Source organism: Cinclus cinclus, chromosome 38 (genome assembly GCF_963662255.1).
Source record: "Cinclus cinclus chromosome 38, bCinCin1.1, whole genome shotgun sequence".
NCBI classification, from domain to species: domain Eukaryota; kingdom Metazoa; phylum Chordata; class Aves; order Passeriformes; family Cinclidae; genus Cinclus; species Cinclus cinclus.
Genome location: NC_085083.1, coordinates 669,315 through 687,367, shown reverse-complemented (window position 1 = coordinate 687,367; position 18,053 = coordinate 669,315). Strand labels below are relative to the sequence as shown.

The following is an 18,053-nucleotide window of genomic DNA, read 5'->3' as shown; positions in this document are numbered from 1 at the left end:
CGCTGCCAGGCCCACCCAACTCCATCCCACCAGCTCCCAGCTCCCACCAGCTCGGGGGGGGGGGAGGCAGCATAGATGGAAGTGGTGGGGCAGCAGAAGGGAAAATGGGGGGACACAGGGGTCAATTGAGCCCTGAAAAGAGGGAAAATCAGGAAAATCCAGGTCAAATCCAAGCACTGAAATGAGGGAGAATCTAGGAGGTTGAGACAGGTCTGTATTTTTCCAACTGACCTCAGGGGGACAGGGACATCCCCATGTCCTGGAAGGCTCTGGGGCAGGGTGCAGGGGGAAAACAGAACTGTGGAGGGGGAAGATACCAGGACCCAGGGGGAAACAGGGGTCCTGGGAGGGGTTTCAGCCCCCCAGGGAGGGGGAATTAGGACACTGGGAACATCTCCAGGGATTCCTCGGGATCCAGCAGGAGCCGTGAGAACTTCTGGTCCCCGAAGACGGCGCTGAGGCGGCTCTCAAGGAAACGCTGCAGCTCCAGGATTGACTGGACGTCAGCCTTGTCCTGGGGGAAAAATGGGGAATTCCAGAGAGGCTGGATCCCCCCAAGAACTCCCCCAAGACCCTCAGGGGGTCCCCAAACCTCGGTGAGGCGGTGGAACTGCCGCAGCAGCTGCCAGCCATCGCGGGCGAACTCCTCGGGGCTGCGGTAGTGGGGGCTCAGCTTCTCCTGCAGTCGTGCCCGCATCAGCGTGAGGTCGATGGCGTCTCGGCCATCCTGTAGGGTGGGGATCGGGGTCAGGGATGCAGGTCCCACAGCCTGGGGCATCTCCTGGGAGTAGATCCCACAGCCCCCATCCTGCTGGGCTCACCGGGGAGCTGGAGAGGCGATGCAGGGGCCGGCAGGGCTCGTGGCACAGCAGCTCCAGGAGGACGAACTCGCACCTCTGCGGGGTTGGGATGCTGAGATGCCGGCAGGAGCGTTGGGATCCCCACCCCGGGACTGCCCCCACTCTTACCTGCTGGTCCTGGGGGCTCATCTTGAGGGGGGACCCCTGCTCCATGTCCAGGCTGGGTGGAGGCAGCTCCTGGCACAGCAAACACGTCCACTCGGGGCTGTCAGGAATGGGATCCCATGGGATTGGGAACAGGATCCCATGGGAGTGGGAATTGGATTGGGAACAGGATCCCATGGGATTGGCACCCAGGGAGCCCCATGGGTCTGGGATCAAGGGACTGGAAATGGGATTCTATGGGACTGGGATCCCATGGGATTGGCACCTGGGGACCCCTAGGGGTTGAGGGGAGGGACTATTGGGGGTGGGGAAGGGGGATCCCATGAGATCTGGGGTCAGTGGGGGATTCCTAGAGGGATTAGGAACAGGAGATCCCAGGATCCAAAAGATCCCAGCAGATGCCAGGGAGGAGACACGGGACAGCGGATCCCAGGTCCCAGGGAGGTGACACAGAACAGTGGATCCTAGGGCCCAGAGTGGCGCTGAGGGGCAGTGGATGCCGGTGGATCCCTTACCTGGGCACATCCTGCAGGGCAGGCAGGTGGCAGTGCAGGTGGAAGCAGCGCTGGCAGCAATCACACATCACCACGGCCCCGGCCTGGCCGCACACGCGGCAGCATGAGACCCCCAGGAGCCCTGGGACCCCCACTGGGAGTCCTGCTGGGGCCACCGGGAGTCCTGCCGGGACCACCGGGAGCCCCAGGCCTGGGGAGGAGCCCGGGACAGGGCCTGGCTCCCCTGGGGGAGGGGGCAGCAGCCCCACAGGTTTGGTGTCCCTGATGTCTCCGATGGGCGACTCCTGCTGTTCCTCCTGCATGGGGGGGACACAGTCAGGGAGGGGGGACCCTCACCTTGACAAGGGAGGAGAACATGGGGTGCTCACCTGGATGGGGAGGGACACTGGGGACACTCACGTGGATAGGGACAAAGGGGATAGGGACAGAGACGGGGGACACTCACCTGGATGGGGGACAGTGGAAGGGAACATGGGAGACCCTTATCTTGACAGGGAAAGGGACATGGAACACTCACTTGGATGGGAGTGGGACAGGGGATGCTCATCTGCATGGGGAGGGGACAGTGGGCACTGGAGGGGAACATGGGGGACACTCACCTGGGTGGGGACTGGAGGGGAACATGGGACACTCACCTTGACAGGGAAGGCTCTGTGTGGCTGCATCGTCCCTGCTGCCCCCGGTGTCCCCGCTCTCCCCTGCTCGATGACGATGACGCTGAACTCCTCAGCCGAGGGCCCCGGGAAGATGCGGAACATAGGCGGCTGCGCCGGGTCCAGCTCCAGGTCCAGCTCCAGGCGCTCCAGGCTCACCCGCGGCACCTTGGGGAGCCGGGGGCTGTCCTGGGCCCCGGGGGGGCCCCTCCTGTGGGGACAGCAGGGACAGGGCTGGGGGGAACCCCCAAACCTCCAGGGGAGAGGTCCTGGGAGTTTGGGGTGCTGGGAGTCCCTGGGCACTCTGGGGCAAGGGACAGTGACAAGGCTCGGGAGCACTGGGGACAGGGGGACAAGGGACAGTGACAATGCTTGGACAGTGACAGGGGGACAAGGGCTGGGGGGCCCTGGCCAACCCCTGGCATGGGGAGACCCCAGGAACAGGGGACAAGGGATGTCCTGGCCAAGGGACCTTTAGGAAGGGATGGGAGGGGCTGCAGGTGGCCCTGGCCAGGGGTGACAAAGGACAGAGGGGTCCCAGGGGTCCATTTTCCCTTCTCGCATTCTCCAATTACCGCTTAATGAGCAGCTTCTTAACGAACTTCTCCTCGTTGGGAGAACTCCCTGGTTTCCTCCTGGATAACAACGGGGGGCAGGGGGCTGTCAGGGCAGCCAGGGAGCCCTAAAATGTCACCCTTGTGACAAGGTGACAAGGGACAGGTCTGGGGGGGACAAAGGACAGGGGGTCTGGGAGGGTGACAAGGGACAGGAGATCCAGGGGGGTGACAAGGGAGGGGAAGGCCGAGAAGGGACGGGGGTGCTAGGACATGGAGTGACAAGGCCAGGAGGGACCAGGATGGGAGGGTGACAAGGGACAGAAGGGAGCAGAACATAAGGTGACAATTGGGGGGGGTGGGGGGGTGACAAGGGACAGGGACCCCCATCCCCCACTCACCTCCTCATTCCAGTGACGCTGTTTTCAGGGGGGCTGGTGGCTGGTGACAAACACATCAGGGGCTGCCTGCTGTCCCCTCTCATATCCCCTCCCTGTGTCCCCTCCCCGTGTTCCCTCACTCACCCAGTTCGGGGGTCTCAGGTGGCTGTGGGTCCAGGTGGGGGGGGGACAGCTGGGGGGGACACTCAGGGCTCTCAGGAGCCCAGTGGGGCTCCTGCTCCTGCAGGAGCAGCTCGGGGGTCACCTGTCCCCCACTAATCACCGTGGCCTGGGGGGGACATCGCAGGGGGAGACATCACCAGGGGGTTCCCAGGGGGGTGGGACCCCTGGGAATGTCCCCCCAAAGTACCTGCGAGGTGGGGGAGGGGTCCCGGGGGCTGGCAGCGGGGGGGCTCAGCAAGGGCGGGGGGCTCAGCGAAGGGGGGAGGGGATGCTCCGAAATGATGGTGCCTGGCAGGGGGGAGGGGTGTCAGGGTGGTCCTGGGGTCCCCTGACACCCCTTGTGTCTTGTCACCCCCTCCCCAGGACCTCCTGTCCCTTGTCACCCCCATCCTCACCCCTCCTGTCCTTTGTCAGCTCCCCAAACAGGGACTTCCTGTCCCTTGTCACCTCTCACTCTGGGACCTCCTATCCCCTGTCACCCCCATCCTCACCCCCCCTGTCACCCCCCATATAGGGACCCTCTGCTCTTTGTCACCTCCCACCTAGGACCCACTCTGTCGCCCATCACCCCCTCCCTGGGACATCCTGTCCTTTGTCTCTCCATGTTCTGGTCCCTGCTGTCCCTTGTCACACAACACCCCTGTCCCCACTGTTCCCTGTGCCTTGGTGTCCCCTGAGTGTCCCCTCACCGAAGCTCTCGGCGCTCTTGGTCCAGGCCTGCAGGTCCCACTGGAATTTCATGTCCCCCTGGGGCTCCAGGGGCTCCACAGTGACCCGGAGTGCCCGGAGCAGCTGCGAGTGGATCTGGGATGGGGGGGGGGGGACAGCAGCACTTGGGGACACTGCCCGGGACAGGGGGTGGCACAACGTGGTTACAGGGCAGAGCATCCCAGGGACGTTGTCGCAGTGCAGGGACACCCAGGGGATGTGTGGGACCGCAGTGAGGGCAACAGGATGTGGCACCCTGGTGGCACCTGTCACCTGCCAGGCGTTCTGAGGGAACCTGGAACGGACAGCCCCTGGCTCCAGCACCATGGGACACCAGTGCAGTGACAGCAGGGGACATCTGGGGACAAGCCATCCCTTGGGGACTGTCCTGTGACCCCTTAAGCCCCAAAACAGGGGACACAGGGGACACTTGAGGCCAGGTGAAACGAGGCACAGCCCAGGGTTGGCTTCACTTCAAGAGCACGGTCCCAGTGACAAGAGGACACAACTGTCCCCAAGTGTCCCCAGGTGCCACTCCAGGGGGACCCTGGCCCTAGGTGCTGGTCTGGGGGGCCCCAGGGAGGTCTGAGGGGGGTCTGGCTGCCCAGAACAGCCTGGGGATGGTGCCACTCTGAGAGCACAGAGTCCTGGTGACAGAGGGACACAACTGTCCCCAGGTATCCCCAAGGGTCACCTCTGGGGATCCTGGCCTGAGGTCCTGGTCTGGGGGGCTCTGAGAGGAATCTGGGGGGGGGGGGGTTGGGGGGATTCAGCCCCTCACCAGCTGGTCAGCACAGCCTGGGGATGGCTCCGCTCTGAGAGCGCAGCGACAAAGGACACTAATGTCCCCAAGTGTCCCCAGGTGCCAGCCCCTCCCTGCCCAAGGAGCCACCCGGGGGTGCCCTGAGGGTATTTTGGGGGGGTCAGCTCCTCACCAGCCTCCTGGAGAGCAGCAGGGCGGTGCCGTGGGGGCTGTCGAGGGCTCGCGCCGCGAAGCGCAGGACGTGCTCCTGCTGCCGCTGCGCCCTGCTCAGGGCACGGTGCTGCCGCTCCAGCTGCTCCTGCCGCCCCTCGGTCACCCGCTGCGGGCACACGGGGACAGCGCTGCCACCCCGGTGCCACCGGACACACAGGGGACAGCGCTGCCACCCCGGTGGCACCAGACACACAAGGGGACAGTGCTGCCACCCCAGTGCCACTGGACACACAGGGGACAATGCTGCCACCCTGGTGCCACCAGACATACAAGGGGACAGCACTGACTCCGGAGTGCCACCAGACACACAGGGGACAGCGCTGCCACCCCGGTGCCACCGGACACACAGGGGACAGTGCTGACTCCGGAGTGCCACCAGACACACAGGGGACAGCGCTGACACCCCGGTGCCACCGGATACACAGGGGACAGCGCTGACACCCCGGTGGCACCAGGACACACAAGGGGACAGTGCTGCCACCCCCAGTGTCATTGCAGCACACAGGGACAGCGCTGCCACCCGAGGCCACAGAGAGGGACACTACTGCCACCCCAGTGCCACTGCAGCACATGGAGACAGCGCTGCCACCCGGGGCCACACAGGGGATGGCATTGCCACCCCAGTGCCACCAGGACATGTGGGGACACCGCTGCCACCCACTGCGGGTACACAGGGGACAGCATTGCCGTCCCCTGCCACCACGGTGCCATACAGCGGACGCTGCTGCCACCCACTGCGGGCACAGGGGGACACCGCTGCCACCCAGGGCCACCAGGACATGCACAGGGACACTACTGCCACCCCAGTGCCAATGCAGCACACGGCAACAGCGCTGCCACCTGTGGCCACACAGTGGATGGCACTGCCACCCGGGGCTACCAGGACACATGGAGACACCGCTGCCACCCGCTGCAGCACACAAGGGACAGCACCACCACTCCCGGTGCCATCACGGCACACACGGGAACACCGCTGCCACCCGGTGTCACCACCGCACACACGGACACACCGCCACCACCCCTGGTGCCACCGCGGTGCCGCCACACTCACCTGGGCGTCGCTGACCAGCACCTTGCCACGCTTGTTAAGCTCCTTCATGATCTGCAGCACGGCCATCTTCACCTCCACCTGCACGCGCTTCTGCACGTCTGTCACCCGCCGGATGCTGCCGGACACGGGGGGTCAGGGGACACCGGGGGGGGACACGGGGGACACCCACAAGGACGGGGGGACACCCACAAGGCATGCAGCTCCTTGGTGGAGCGCTGCAGCACGGCGTGTTTGTCACTGAGGCGTTGCAGCAGCGCGGCCAGCACCGAGCGCTGCCGGCGCACGGCGTCCTCCAGGGGCTGAGAGCTGGGGAGGGAACGGGGGCAACAGGGGAGAGAATGGGGGGAAACGGGGGGGAATGGGGAGAGAATGGGGGGAAACGGGGGGAAATGGGGAGAGAATGGGAGGAAACGGGGGAGAATGGGGGGAAACGGGGGGGAACGGGGAGAGAATGGGGGGAAATGGGGGGGAAATGGGGAGAGAACGGGGGGAAATGGGGGGGAAATGGGGAGAGAATGGGGGGAAATGGGGGGGAATAGGGAGAGAATGGGGGGAAACGGGGGGAAATGGGGAGGGAATGGGGGGAAATGGGGGGGGAAATGGGGAGAGAACGGGGGGAAACGGGGGGGAAATGGGGAGAGAACGGGGGGAAACGGGGGGGGGAAATGGGGAGAGAACAGGGGGAAATGGGGAGAGAATGGGGGGAAACGGGGGGGAATGGGGAGAGAATGGGGGAAATGGGGAGAGAATGGGGGGAAATGAGGGGGAAATGGGGAGAGAATCGGGGGAAACGGGGGGGAAATGGGGAGAGAACGGGAGAAACGGAGGGGAAAAAGGTTTATGAAAATGGGGGAAATGGGGAAATGGGGAGAGAATGGGGGCAAACAGGAAAATGGGAAGAAACGGGGAATTGGAAAATGGAGAGGGAATGGGGGTAAATGGGGGAAAATGAGGAGACAACGGGGAGAGAACAGGGGGAATGGGAAAATGGGGGAACGGGGAGAGGATGGGGGAAACAGGAAAATGGGGAGAGAACGGGGGAAACAGGGAATTGGGAAATGGGGGGTAACGTGGGGAAATGAGGAGACAATGGGGAGAGAACAGGGGGAATGGAAAAATGGGGGAAATGGGGAGAGAATGAGGAGAAAACACGAGAAATGGGAAAAGAACAAGTGAAAATGGGGAAAGAACAGGGAAATGGGCAGAGAAGAGGGAGAAATGGGGAAAATGGGGAAATAGGGAGAGAACGGGGGGGAAATGGGGAAAAATGGGAAAACGGGAAGTGGGGTGAAACAAGGAAAACAGGGAGAAATCGGGAGAGAATGGGGAGAAATCGGGAGAGAATGGGGAAAATGGAGAGAAATAATGGAGAAAAACAGGGGAAAATAGGGAGAAATGGGGAGGAAACAGGAAAAAAGGCAAAAAGGAAGAAAAGGAGGGAAGGGAAAGGAAAAGGAAAAAAGGGGGAGAGGGAAAAGATGGGGAAGGAAGAGGGGAAAGGGAAGACAAAATGGGGAGGAGGGAGAAAGAAAGAAAAACAGGGAGGAGGATAAACGGGGGAAGTGGGGAAAAGGAAAAAGGGAGAAAAGGAAAAAGGAAAAGGGGAAGTGAGGAAGAAAAAGGGTGGAAAAGGGGGAGTAGAAAGGAGAATTAATCTTATTAGGTCATTAACCATTGATAAGCTAATTAGTCCTCATTAGGCATCAATTATCTAATTAAGTTAGTTAGTGGATTAAGGGTTTTTAGTTAATGAGATGTCCCAGTAAACAGATTCTCTCATTTAATCCCTAACTACGTTAATTCACTTAGGTCTTACCTAACAAAAAAGCTTCTGATACCATTAATGATCAAGTAAACTAATTAATAAGGTAAACCAGCCAATTAAAAATCCACTCAGCTAACTAATCAAATTACTTATTGATTCCCCCAGAAGCCTGACCAATAAAAAGCAGCAAAACCATAAACAAAACTCGACTGAGATTGGTTAGAAAATAAATTAATTTAAACAACCAATAACATCATTAATTGATGAGTCATTAATGACCTCTCTCCAGTTCCAGCCACTCAAACCCCCTTCTGCTAATTAATCCTCACCTTTCTCAACCCTTCAGCACCTGCCCAGCTAACGAGCTTAGCTTACCAAGCCAGTCACTAATTAAAAAGAGTAATTAACCCGTAGGGCCAACTCCAGCTGTTTTTCAGTAAACAATTAATCAAATCAATTAATCAATTAATTACAGCCACCTTTGGGGTGGCCTCGCTGGGCAGGTGAATTTTCATTCCCCCAAACCCACTCCCCTTCTCCCAGCCCGGATCCCACCTGCGTTTTCCAACCCCCCGATATATTTGGGACTGGCTGATCGCTAATTAGCGCTAATTAGGCACACAGAGCAGGGCAGCACTCACGGGTGGTCGCGGTGGCTGCCCAGGTGACAGGCCCGGCAGGTGAGGGTGTCACATGTGCTGCAGAACAGAGCCAGCGGCTCCGTCGGGTGCGCGCGGCACGGCCCCGGGCTCGGCCCCAGCCCGCCTGCAAACACGGGGAACGGGAACGTAAAGAACGTGAAGGGAAAGAACGGGAAGGGAAAGGGAATGTCAGGGGAATGGAAAGAACGGGAACGGAAAGGGAATGTCAGGGGAACGGAAAGAACAGGAACATTATGGGAAAGGAAAAAAACGGGAACGGAAAGGGAATGCAACGGGAACGGAAAGAACGGGAACGTTATGGGAAAGGAAAGAATGGGAACGGAAAGAACGGGAAGGGAAAGGGAATGTCTGGGGAACGGAAAGTGAATGTCAGGGGAACAGAAAGAACGGGAAGGGAAAGAACGGGAAGGGAAAGAACGGGAAGGGAAAGGGAATGTCAGGGGAACAGAAAGAACAGGAACATTATGGGAATGGAAAGAACGGGAAGGGAAAGGGAATGTCAGGGGAACGGAAAGAACGGGAAGGGAAAAGGAATGTCAGGGGAACAGAAAGAATGGGAATGTTATGGGAAAGGAAAGAACGGGAACGGAAAGAACGGGAAGGGAAAGGGAATGTCAGGGGAATGGAAAGAACGGGAAGGGAAAGGGAATGTCAGGGGAATGGAAAGAGCGGGAAGGAAAAGGGAATGTCAGGGGAACGGAAAGAACGGGAACGGAAAGAACGGGAAGGGAAAGAACGGGAAGGGAAAGGGAATGTCAGGGGAACAGAAAGAACAGGAACATTATGGGAATGGAAAGAACGGGAAGGGAAAGGGAATGTCAGGGGAACGGAAAGAACGGGAAGGGAAAAGGAATGTCAGGGGAACAGAAAGAATGGGAATGTTATGGGAAAGGGAATGTCAGGGGAATGGAAAGAACAGGAAGGGAAAGGGAATGTCAGGGGAATGGAAAGAGCGGGAAGGAAAAGGGAATGTCAGGGGAACGGAAAGAGCGGGAAGGAAAAGGGAATGTCAGGGGAACGGAAAGAACGGGAACGGAAAGAACGGGAAGGGAAAGAACGGGAAGGGAAAGGGAATGTCAGGGGAACAGAAAGAACAGGAACGTTATGGGAAAGGAAAGAACGGGAAGGGAAAGAACATTAAGGGAAAGGGAATGTCAGGGGAACGGAAAGAACGGGAACGGAAAGGGAATGCAACAGGAATGGAAAGAACAGGAATGTTACGGGAACGGAAAGAACGGGAACAGAAAGAACAGGAACAGAAAGGGAATGTTATGGGAACATAAAGAATGGGAACGGAAAGAACGGGAACGGAAAGAGAGGGAATGTTATGGGAACGGAAAGAACAGGAACAGAAAGAACAGGAACGGAAAGAATGGGAACGGAAAGAGAGGGAATGTTATGGGAACGGAAAGAACGGGAACGCAACAGGAACGGAAAGAACGGGAACGCAATGGGAATGGAAAGAACGGGATCGCAATGGGAACAGAAAAAACGGGTACGCAAAGGGAATGTTATGGGAACGGGAAGAACGGGAACGTTATGGGAAAGGAAAGAACGAGAATGGAAAGAATGGGAACGTTATGGGAATGTAAAGAACTGGAACATAACAGGAATGGAAAGAACAGGAACATAACGGGAACGTAAAGAATGGGAGCCTAATAGGAACATAAAGAACAGGAACGTCAGCAACAGGAACGTAAAGAAGTGGAACGAAATGGGAAATCAATAATTGGAACATCAATAACAGGAAGGCAATGGGAACATAAAGAATGGGAATGTTATGGAACATCAATAACGGGAACGTCAATAACGGCAACATAAAGGGAATGTCAAGAACGGGAACGTCAAGAACGGGCACGTAACAGGAACGTAAAGCATGGGAATGTAATGGGAACATCAATAACAGGAATGTCAATAACAGGAACGTCAATAATCGGAACATAAGGGGAACATCAAGAATGGGAACATCAAGAACGGGAACGTCAATAATGGGAATGTCAATAATGGGAATGTCAATAATCGGAACATAAGGGGAACATCAAGAATGGGAACATCAAGAACGGGAACGTCAATAATGGGAATGCAAAGAACCGGAACGTAACAGAAATGTAAAGAACGGGAGCATAATGGGAACGTAAAGAATGGGAAAATTACAGGAACATAAAGAATGGGAAAATTACAAGAACATAAATAATGGAAATGTAAATAACGGGAACTTGGGAGCATCAGTAATGGGAACATAAATAATGGGAATGTAAAGAACAGAAAAGTAAGGAACGGGGAAAATTCTGGGAATGTAAAGAATGGGAAAAGGGGAATGTAAATAACAGGAACGTAAAAAATGTGAAGATTAAGAACAGAAACATAAAGAAGGGGAAAAGAAGGGGAACGTAAATAATGGGAACATAAATACGGTAACATAAATAACAGGAAAAGAACAGGAAAAGAATGGGAACATGGGAACATTAATAACGGGGACTTGAGAACATAAATAACGGGAACATAACAGGAACAGGAAAATGGGAAAATAATGGGAAAATAACAGGAAAATGGGAACATGGGAATGGGAACACAACAGGAATATAATGGGAACATAAATAATGGGAACATAATGGGAATGTAAACAATGAAAATGTATCGGTAGAAATGGGAAAATAACAGGAACATAACAGGAAAATGGTACTGAACATGGGAAAATAACAGAAACATAACAGGAAAACAGGAACAAACATGGAAAAATAATGGGAATGTAATGGGAACGTAACAGGGGAATGGGAAAATTGCAAAACGGGAAAATAATGGGAAAAAACATAATGGGAGAATGGGTAAATAACAGGAAAACAGGACCATGCAAACATAACGGGAAAATAACAGGAAAATAACAGGAATGAGAAAATGGGAACACAGGAATGGGAAAATAGGAAAATGAGAATGGGAAAATGGGAATGGGAACAGGAATGTAGTGGGAATAAGGCTGCACTGGGAACAGTGCTGGGAATGGTGATGGGGTGATGGCACAGGGCGTGGGGCTGAGATGGCATCACAATGGAACTGGGACAGGACCAGGAGTGGCACCAGGATAGCATCAGGGTAAGACAGGAAATGGCACTTGGACAGATCCACTGAAAGGGTCAGCACCTTGTAAAGGGCAGGGACAGGGGGTGACAGGTGACAGAAGGTGACAGGGACTCACCCAAGGCCCGCACGGTGTGGTCCCGGGTGTACCTGACCCTCTGGTGGGCCTCCACGCAGGTGTCACACAGCGGTTCTGCACACTCCAGGCAGAAGCTGGTGGCCGCTGCGTTGTCCTCGCAGTTGGTGCAGGTCTGGGGACAAGGGACACGTTGGGGAACCTCCCTTCCCCTCCCAATCATCACTAATTAGCACTAATGAGGCAGTACCTGCCCACTGCCCTGGCCCAAGGCTGTCCCAGCCCCGCTGTCCTGCAGGAAGAAGTTCTCCATGATGTCACTGAGGGGACACTGCTGGTGGCACACGGGGCAATCGAACACTGCGGGGGACAGAGAGAGAACAAAGTCACCCCACACCCTCCTTTGGCACCTCCACTTGTCACCAAATTCTGGCTCATTAGTGGGGTGGGGGCTAGGGTCCTCCAAAACGGAGCCCCAGGGCCACCATGGCCACTGATGTGACCTCAGAGATGTCCCTGGAGCCCCCAAAACCTCCCCAGAGAGAAAGGCAGGGATGGTGACAAGGAGTCACTAATGGGGTCACAGTGTCCCCCGGGGTGGGACAGTCCCACGGTGGGGTCACAGTGTCCCCCGGGGTGGATATTGGGGTCCCCTCCCTGAGCTCCCAGTAAATCCTGGAGCAACCCACTAACTCCCAGCGATCCCAGTAAACCCAAGCACCTTCCCAGTGCTCCCTGAGCTCCCAGTAATCCTCAGTGTCCTCCACAACCCAGTGATCCCAGTAACGCCGAGCATTCCTAGTAAACCCCAAAAATCCTACTGACCACCAGTGATCCCAGTAAACCCACGTGCCTGCCAGTAAACCCCGGGGATGCCAGTAAACTCCGGTAATCTCGGTAACACCCAGTAACTCCCGGTGTCCTCAGTAAGCGCCAGTGCTCCCATCTCACACCTCCCCCTCACCCTGCCCCTCGCTGCCGGCGGCTCCCGGCGTGGTTCCGAGGCACTCCCGGCACACGGAGTGCAGGCAGGGCAGCAACCACGGCTCCCGCTGGGGGCTGAGCCGTTCCCGGCAGGCACCGCACAGCTCCAGCGGCTCCGGTGGCCCCGCTCCCTTCGCCCCGAGGCCGTTCTCGACCGCCACAGCCAGAGGCATCGACATGGCTACCGCAAAGCCCTCAGCTTCCACACTGCTTCCTCCTCCCGCCCCCACCCTGGCGTGCAGCCAATCATCGCAACCTGACCGAGATTGACAGTGAGGAGAACCAATGGTAGGGCGGGGACTAGCGGAGATTGACAGCGCAATTGGAGAGGACCAGGAGAGAAAGAAAGGGCGGAAACACGCCTCCGGCACTTGAGCGGCCCAGTCAGCGCGCACGGCGGCCGAACCTGAACCAATCAGCGGCCGAAGAGCCCTGGGGAAGGCGGGGACTCCATGGAATGACCGGCCAATCGGCATCAGTGTTGTGCGGGGAAGCGTGGACGAGGCCGTGATCGACAGCGGGATAAACCAATGGGGAGCAGAACTGGGGAATGACTGGGAGTATTGGGGATTAATGGGATCATAGGGGATTACTGGGAATTACTGGGATCACTGCAGGTCACCGGCATCACTGTGGGTCACTGGGAGCGCAGGGAGCACTGGGGATGCACAAGGGATTACTGGGGTCACTGGGGGTTACTAGGAGAGTTGGAGGGGGACGGAGCAGGATGGACAACAGAACTGGGGAGGGCCTGAGAACACCAAGAAGGGACTGGGAGAGCTGAAAGGTTGAACTGGGGAGTACAGCAAGGGGGACACTGGGAGTTACTGGGAGGGCACGGGGGGTTACTGAGAATGCTGGGAGGACACTCGTGGCTACTGGGGACATTAGTGGGAGGGTCCTGGGCAGCACTTGGACCAACAGCTGAGGGGGCCTGGGCACTGGTGGCCCTGGGACAGTGTCCCCAGTGTCCTCCCCGGTGTCCCCCCCAGTGTCCCATGTTCCCTCCCATCCCCCTCCGTGTTCCCCCACGTCCCCTGGCTGTGTCCTGGGGGTTCTGGGGTGTCCCCATGTGGATCACAGCAGGGTTTGTGATGAGCCATGACATGGCCTGTGGCTGCTGCCACCCCTATGTGGCACCCATGGGGACACGGTGTGGCCACCTGCACCCATGGCTGCTGTAAATGACCCAGGGAGGACATTGCCATTGGCCACAGGGATGAGTTTGACTCCTTGATGTGGCTAGAACTGCCACGGCCCTTGCCAGTGACCGCGTGGGAGAGCTGAGCAGAGGACACATCACATGGGCCAACGGAGATTTTTAGTGTAAAAAATGGCAATAAAGGCATCAAAACAATCAATAAATCCCCCATGTTCATTGTCCCTGTCTGGGGGCAGGAGCCACACAGTGGGGAGGGGACAAGGAAGGGACCCTGTGTCCCTTCAGGTGTCCATCCATGGCTGGAATGGGGTCACAGTCACCGTCATGGACCCATGGAATGCTATGGGGGGAAGGGCCTTCCACTGACCCAGCTTCTCTGGCAATGCCATTCCATCTGCTCACAGGCAGGAATTTCTCCCCAGAATTCCACCTCTACCTCTCCTTTCCCACCAGGAAGCTATTCCCTGTGTCCTGCTGCTCCAGGCCTCGTTCAAAGTCCCTCTCCAGCTCTCGGAGCTCTTTCAGGCCCTGGAAGGAGCTCTCAGGTGTCCCTAAATCCCTCCTTTCTCCAGGTCGGGCACCTCCACTCTGTCCAGCCTTCCAAGCATCTCCATGGCCTCCTCTGGACTCATGGTGTGGTCCATCTGTGCAATCCCTGTGCACAGCTCAGTTCCAGAACGTTCCAGGGGTGGCATCAGGTCAACAATGTCATCACCCCCCCACCACCAGAACCACCAAGCTTCCCAGCCTCCGTTCGCCCTCTGTGACACCGCATTGCCCATTGCCAACCTCCTCCTGGATCCCAGGTGCCTCAGCACAGTTCCCAGCAGGATTTGTTCCATGATCCTGGTGATGCTCAGAGTCCCGGCGGTTCCCCACGTCCCCATTCCAATTGGGGTGTTCTGGTCCCCTTTCCCCTTTCTCCTGACACCGGGAACATCCCCAAAACTTCCCAAATCTGACGATCAGAGAGTGTCTTAGCAGCCTCTTCCAGGCTTCACCCTCGATGCTCCACCAGACCCACGGGCACCGAGGAACCCCTGGGCCCACCCTCAAGGCCCTCTGAGGAGCAGGAATGCCCCTTCATGCTGTGTGAGCGGGGCCAGCACCTGCAGCGTCCGGCCCTGGCCACGTGCCCAATCCAGGTTCCAACGGCGGCCCTGGCGGCGGCCCTGGTGGCAACCCTGGTGGTGGCCCAGGTGGCAGCCCCGGCGGTGGCCCCGGTGGCAGCCCCGGGGGCGGCCCTGGTGGCGGCCCAGGTGGCAGCCCCGGCGGTGGCCCCGGTGGTGGCCCCGGTGGCAGCCCCGGTGGCGGCCCCGGTGGTGGTCCCAGCGGTTGCCCCGGTGGTGGTCCCAGCGGTGGTCCTGGTGGGGGCACAGGGTGGGAGGTGGCAGCGTGGCGCTCCAGGAGGGTGCGGTGGGAGAAGCCCTTGGTGCAGAGGCGGCACTGAAAGCGTTCGGGGCGGTGCGTGCGCATGTGGACGTTGAGGGAGCTCTTCTGGGTGAATCGCTTGCAGCAGATGCCGCACTGGAAGGCGCGGACGCCTGTGTGGGTCACCATGTGCTTGAGCAGGTAGTCCCGGAGGGAGAAGGAGCGCCAGCAGATGGAGCACTGGTGGGGCTTCTCACCTGTGGAGATACAAACGTGGGGCAGCTAGAGTCAGTGAGGATCAGTGTGGGTCACTGTGGGTCAGCAGGGGTCAGTACAGGTCAGCGTGGATAGGTACCAGTCAGTGAGGGTCAGCGTGGATTGGTACTGGTTAGTGTGGATTGGTACTGGTCAGTGTGGGTCACTGTGGGTCAGTGTGGGTCAGCATGGATTGGTACTGGTGAGTGAGGGTCAGTGTGGATTGGTACTGGTCAGTGTGGGGCAGCGTGGATTGGTACTGGTCAGTGAGGGTCAGCGTGGATTGGTACTGGTCAGTGAGGGTCAGCGTGGATTGGTACTGGTCAGCGTGGGTCAGCGTGGATGGTACTGGTCAGTGAGGGGCAGCGTGGATTGGTACTGGTCAGTGTGGGGCAGTGTGGGTCAATATGGATCAACAGGGCTCAACATACACCAATACCAGTCAATGTGGATCAGTATGGGTCAGTGTGGATCAATATAGGTCAACGTGGGCCAAAATGGATCAATATAGGTCAATGTGGACCAAAATGGATCAATATAGGTCAATGTGGGCCAAAATGAATCAATGTGGGTCAGTGTAGATTAATAGAGGTCAACACAGATCAACGTGGGTCAACATGGATCAATAAAGGTCCATGTGGGCCAGCATGGATCGATACTGGCCAACATGGGTCAACATGTGCCAAGATGGACCAGTACAGGTCAACAGGGACTGATATGGGCTAACACGGATCTAGATGGGTCAACATGAATCAATACTGGCCAACATGGATCAATACAGGTCAATATGGGCTAACATGGGTCAATGTGGGCCAACATGGACCAATAAAGGTCAACAGGGATTGATATGGGCCAACATGGATCAATACTGGCCAATGTGGGCCAACACACATCAACATGGGCTAACAAAGATCACCCCGAGTCAAAGCAGCTCAACAGAATCAAGATGGTCAATAAGGATGGACACAGATCAACACAGTCTGCCACTGTGGATTGACATGGGCCACCACAGATCACCGTAGGTCAACATGGAGCAATCTTGGGTGACCAGGGTCATCATGGGTTAACATGGAGCGGTACAGGTTAATGGATCAACAGGGGTCAGTGTGGACCAACAGGGCCAACGTATGTCAACAGGGTCAACACAGGTCAACGGTGTCCAATGAAGCCACCAGCACAGGCCAACGTGGGTCTGTACAGATCAATGTGGGCCAACATGGGTCAGCACAGGCCAGCACTGCTCAACACAAGCCAACATGGGTCACCATGGGTCAGCACAGGCCAACGTGGGTCAATGGGGCTCAACTAACAGGATAACAAGGAATCGACCCAGGTCAGCATGGATGGACGCAGGGCACTGCTGTGTGCCACCACGAGATCCATGTACGTCACCACGAGATCCATGTACGTCACCACAAGAACCATGTGTGTCCCCACGACCTCTCTCCAGCCCATGCCCATGTCCCCGCTCACCTGAGTGGATGAACATGTGCTTGGTGTAGTTCTTGCGGGAGCTGAAGCTCTTCTGGCAGTGGCCACACTGGTAGGGGGGCTGGGGGCCGCGGGCGGGCCCGGCCAGGGGCACTGGGGGCGCTGTGGGGACAGTGCCCCCCTCCAAGCCCCCCTCGTAGGGCGGTGGCAAAGGTGGGGGGGGCCCAAACCCGAAGCCGTCCCCCCCAGGCGCCTCCCGGCCGCGCTCCGGCCCGAAGGAGCCGCTGCCGTCGTCGCTGGGCCAGGGAGGCAGGAAAGTGTCGTGGAAAACCTCGGGGGCGCCGAAAAACGGGGGGTCCGGAGCCGGGAAGGGTGGGGGAGCTACACCTGGGGGGACAACCCCTTCCTGGGGCCCCCCTTCGTCCTCTCCCTCCTCCTCCTCCTCCTCCAAGTCCTCGCGCTCCTCCTTGAGCGGCGGCGCCAGGCGCAGCGGCTGCCGCTGTTTGCGGCTGTGGCCGCTCGGCACCGGCTCTGAGAGCCCCTCGAGCTCCGGGGGCGGCACCAGCGGCGGCCCCGGCACCTTGTGGGGAGGGGGCAGCGCGGCGGGGCCGCGGCCCTGCGAGATGATCTGCGTGCACTCGTCGATGACCGTCTTGATCTGCAGCACCGAGGCGGCCGTGAGGATGTGCAGCGCCTCGGACTGGGCCACCACCAGGCTGCCGCTGTACAGGAACTCCACGAGCTGGCGCACGGCGGCCGAGGGCACCACTGGCGGCACCTCGATGGCGGAGTGGCCCAGCAGCAGCTTGTCGTGGAAGAAGGGGCTGCCGGCGGCCAGCACGCAGCGGTGGGCGCGCAGCGAGGCCTCGCGGATGCGCACGGTGACGTCGCAGAACTGCCCGGCCACGCGCTGCCCATTGAGCGTCTCCAGCAGCGAGCGGCTGAAGTTGTGCAGGTGGATGTAGTGCACGGCCTCTGGCATGGCAGCAGGGACACGGAGGGGATGGAGGGGACACGGGGACACGAGGACACTGGGGTCACTGGGACACTGGGGATACAGGAGACACGGGGACACGGTGGGGAGAGAGGGAACACAGTGGACACAGAGATGGCAGTGACAGCTGGGACACGTCAAGAGCAGAGTGGTGGGGACAGCAGGGACAATGGGGACACTGGGATGGCGTAGGCACGGAGACGGTGGGGACACTGGGACAGCAGAGACAGTGGGGACACTGGGATGGTGTAGGCACGGGGACGGTGGGGACACTGGGATGGTGTAGGCACAGG

General features: G+C 58.3%; 2 protein-coding genes across 3 annotated transcripts; both read right to left on the bottom strand.

The window, feature by feature from the left end:
* Nucleotides 1–203: 203 nt before the first annotated feature.
* On the bottom strand, nt 204–12,745 carry TRIM28 (tripartite motif containing 28). 2 transcript variants are annotated; one of them, XM_062512547.1, is made up of 18 exons: nt 12,528–12,745; nt 11,814–11,923; nt 11,606–11,765; nt 8,392–8,515; nt 6,175–6,291; nt 5,986–6,100; nt 4,894–5,040; nt 3,940–4,054; nt 3,437–3,538; nt 3,212–3,367; nt 3,089–3,128; nt 2,709–2,768; nt 2,080–2,344; nt 1,481–1,776; nt 969–1,065; nt 822–896; nt 593–727; nt 204–514 (listed from the first exon to the last, which is right to left on the bottom strand). In XM_062512547.1, the coding sequence occupies exons 1-18, from the start codon at nt 12,724–12,726 to the stop codon at nt 377–379; spliced, it is 2,451 nt and encodes an 816-aa protein (XP_062368531.1). In that variant the 5' UTR covers nt 12,727–12,745; the 3' UTR covers nt 204–376. The 2 variants fall into 2 exon arrangements, with proteins under 2 accessions (XP_062368531.1, XP_062368530.1); XM_062512546.1 differs by having other exon boundaries at nt 204–727; nt 2,116–2,344; nt 3,212–3,356; nt 3,438–3,538; nt 11,606–11,738.
* A 2,047-nt stretch (nt 12,746–14,792) lies between these two features.
* ZBTB45 (zinc finger and BTB domain containing 45) lies at nt 14,793–17,748 on the bottom strand. Its single transcript, XM_062512536.1, has 3 exons — nt 16,809–17,748; nt 15,070–15,337; nt 14,793–14,889 (listed from the first exon to the last, which is right to left on the bottom strand). The coding sequence occupies exons 1-3, from the start codon at nt 17,746–17,748 to the stop codon at nt 14,793–14,795; spliced, it is 1,305 nt and encodes a 434-aa protein (XP_062368520.1).
* Nucleotides 17,749–18,053: the final 305 nt, after the last annotated feature.

Bases quoted from the DNA above. Each gene is read 5' to 3' on its own strand.
- TRIM28 (XM_062512546.1), bottom strand. From the start codon at position 12,726: ATGTCGATGCCTCTGGCTGTGGCGGTCGAGAACGGCCTCGGGGCGAAG. The intron at 11,739-11,813 runs GTACTGCCTCAT...CCTTGTCCCCAG, and splicing joins TGGGCCAGGGCAGTGGGCAG to ACCTGCACCAACTGCGAGGA. The intron at 6,292-8,391 runs GTGAGTGCTGCC...TTCCCTCCCCAG, and splicing joins GGCAGCCACCGCGACCACCC to CTCTCAGCCCCTGGAGGACG.
- ZBTB45 (XM_062512536.1), bottom strand. From the start codon at position 17,748: ATGCCAGAGGCCGTGCACTACATCCACCTGCACAACTTCAGCCGCTCG. The intron at 15,338-16,808 runs GTGAGCGGGGAC...GTATCTCCACAG, and splicing joins GCACATGTTCATCCACTCAG to GTGAGAAGCCCCACCAGTGC. The intron at 14,890-15,069 runs ACCGCTGGGACC...ACCACCAGGGTT, and splicing joins CCTGTGCCCCCACCAGGACC to GCCACCAGGGCCGCCGCCAG.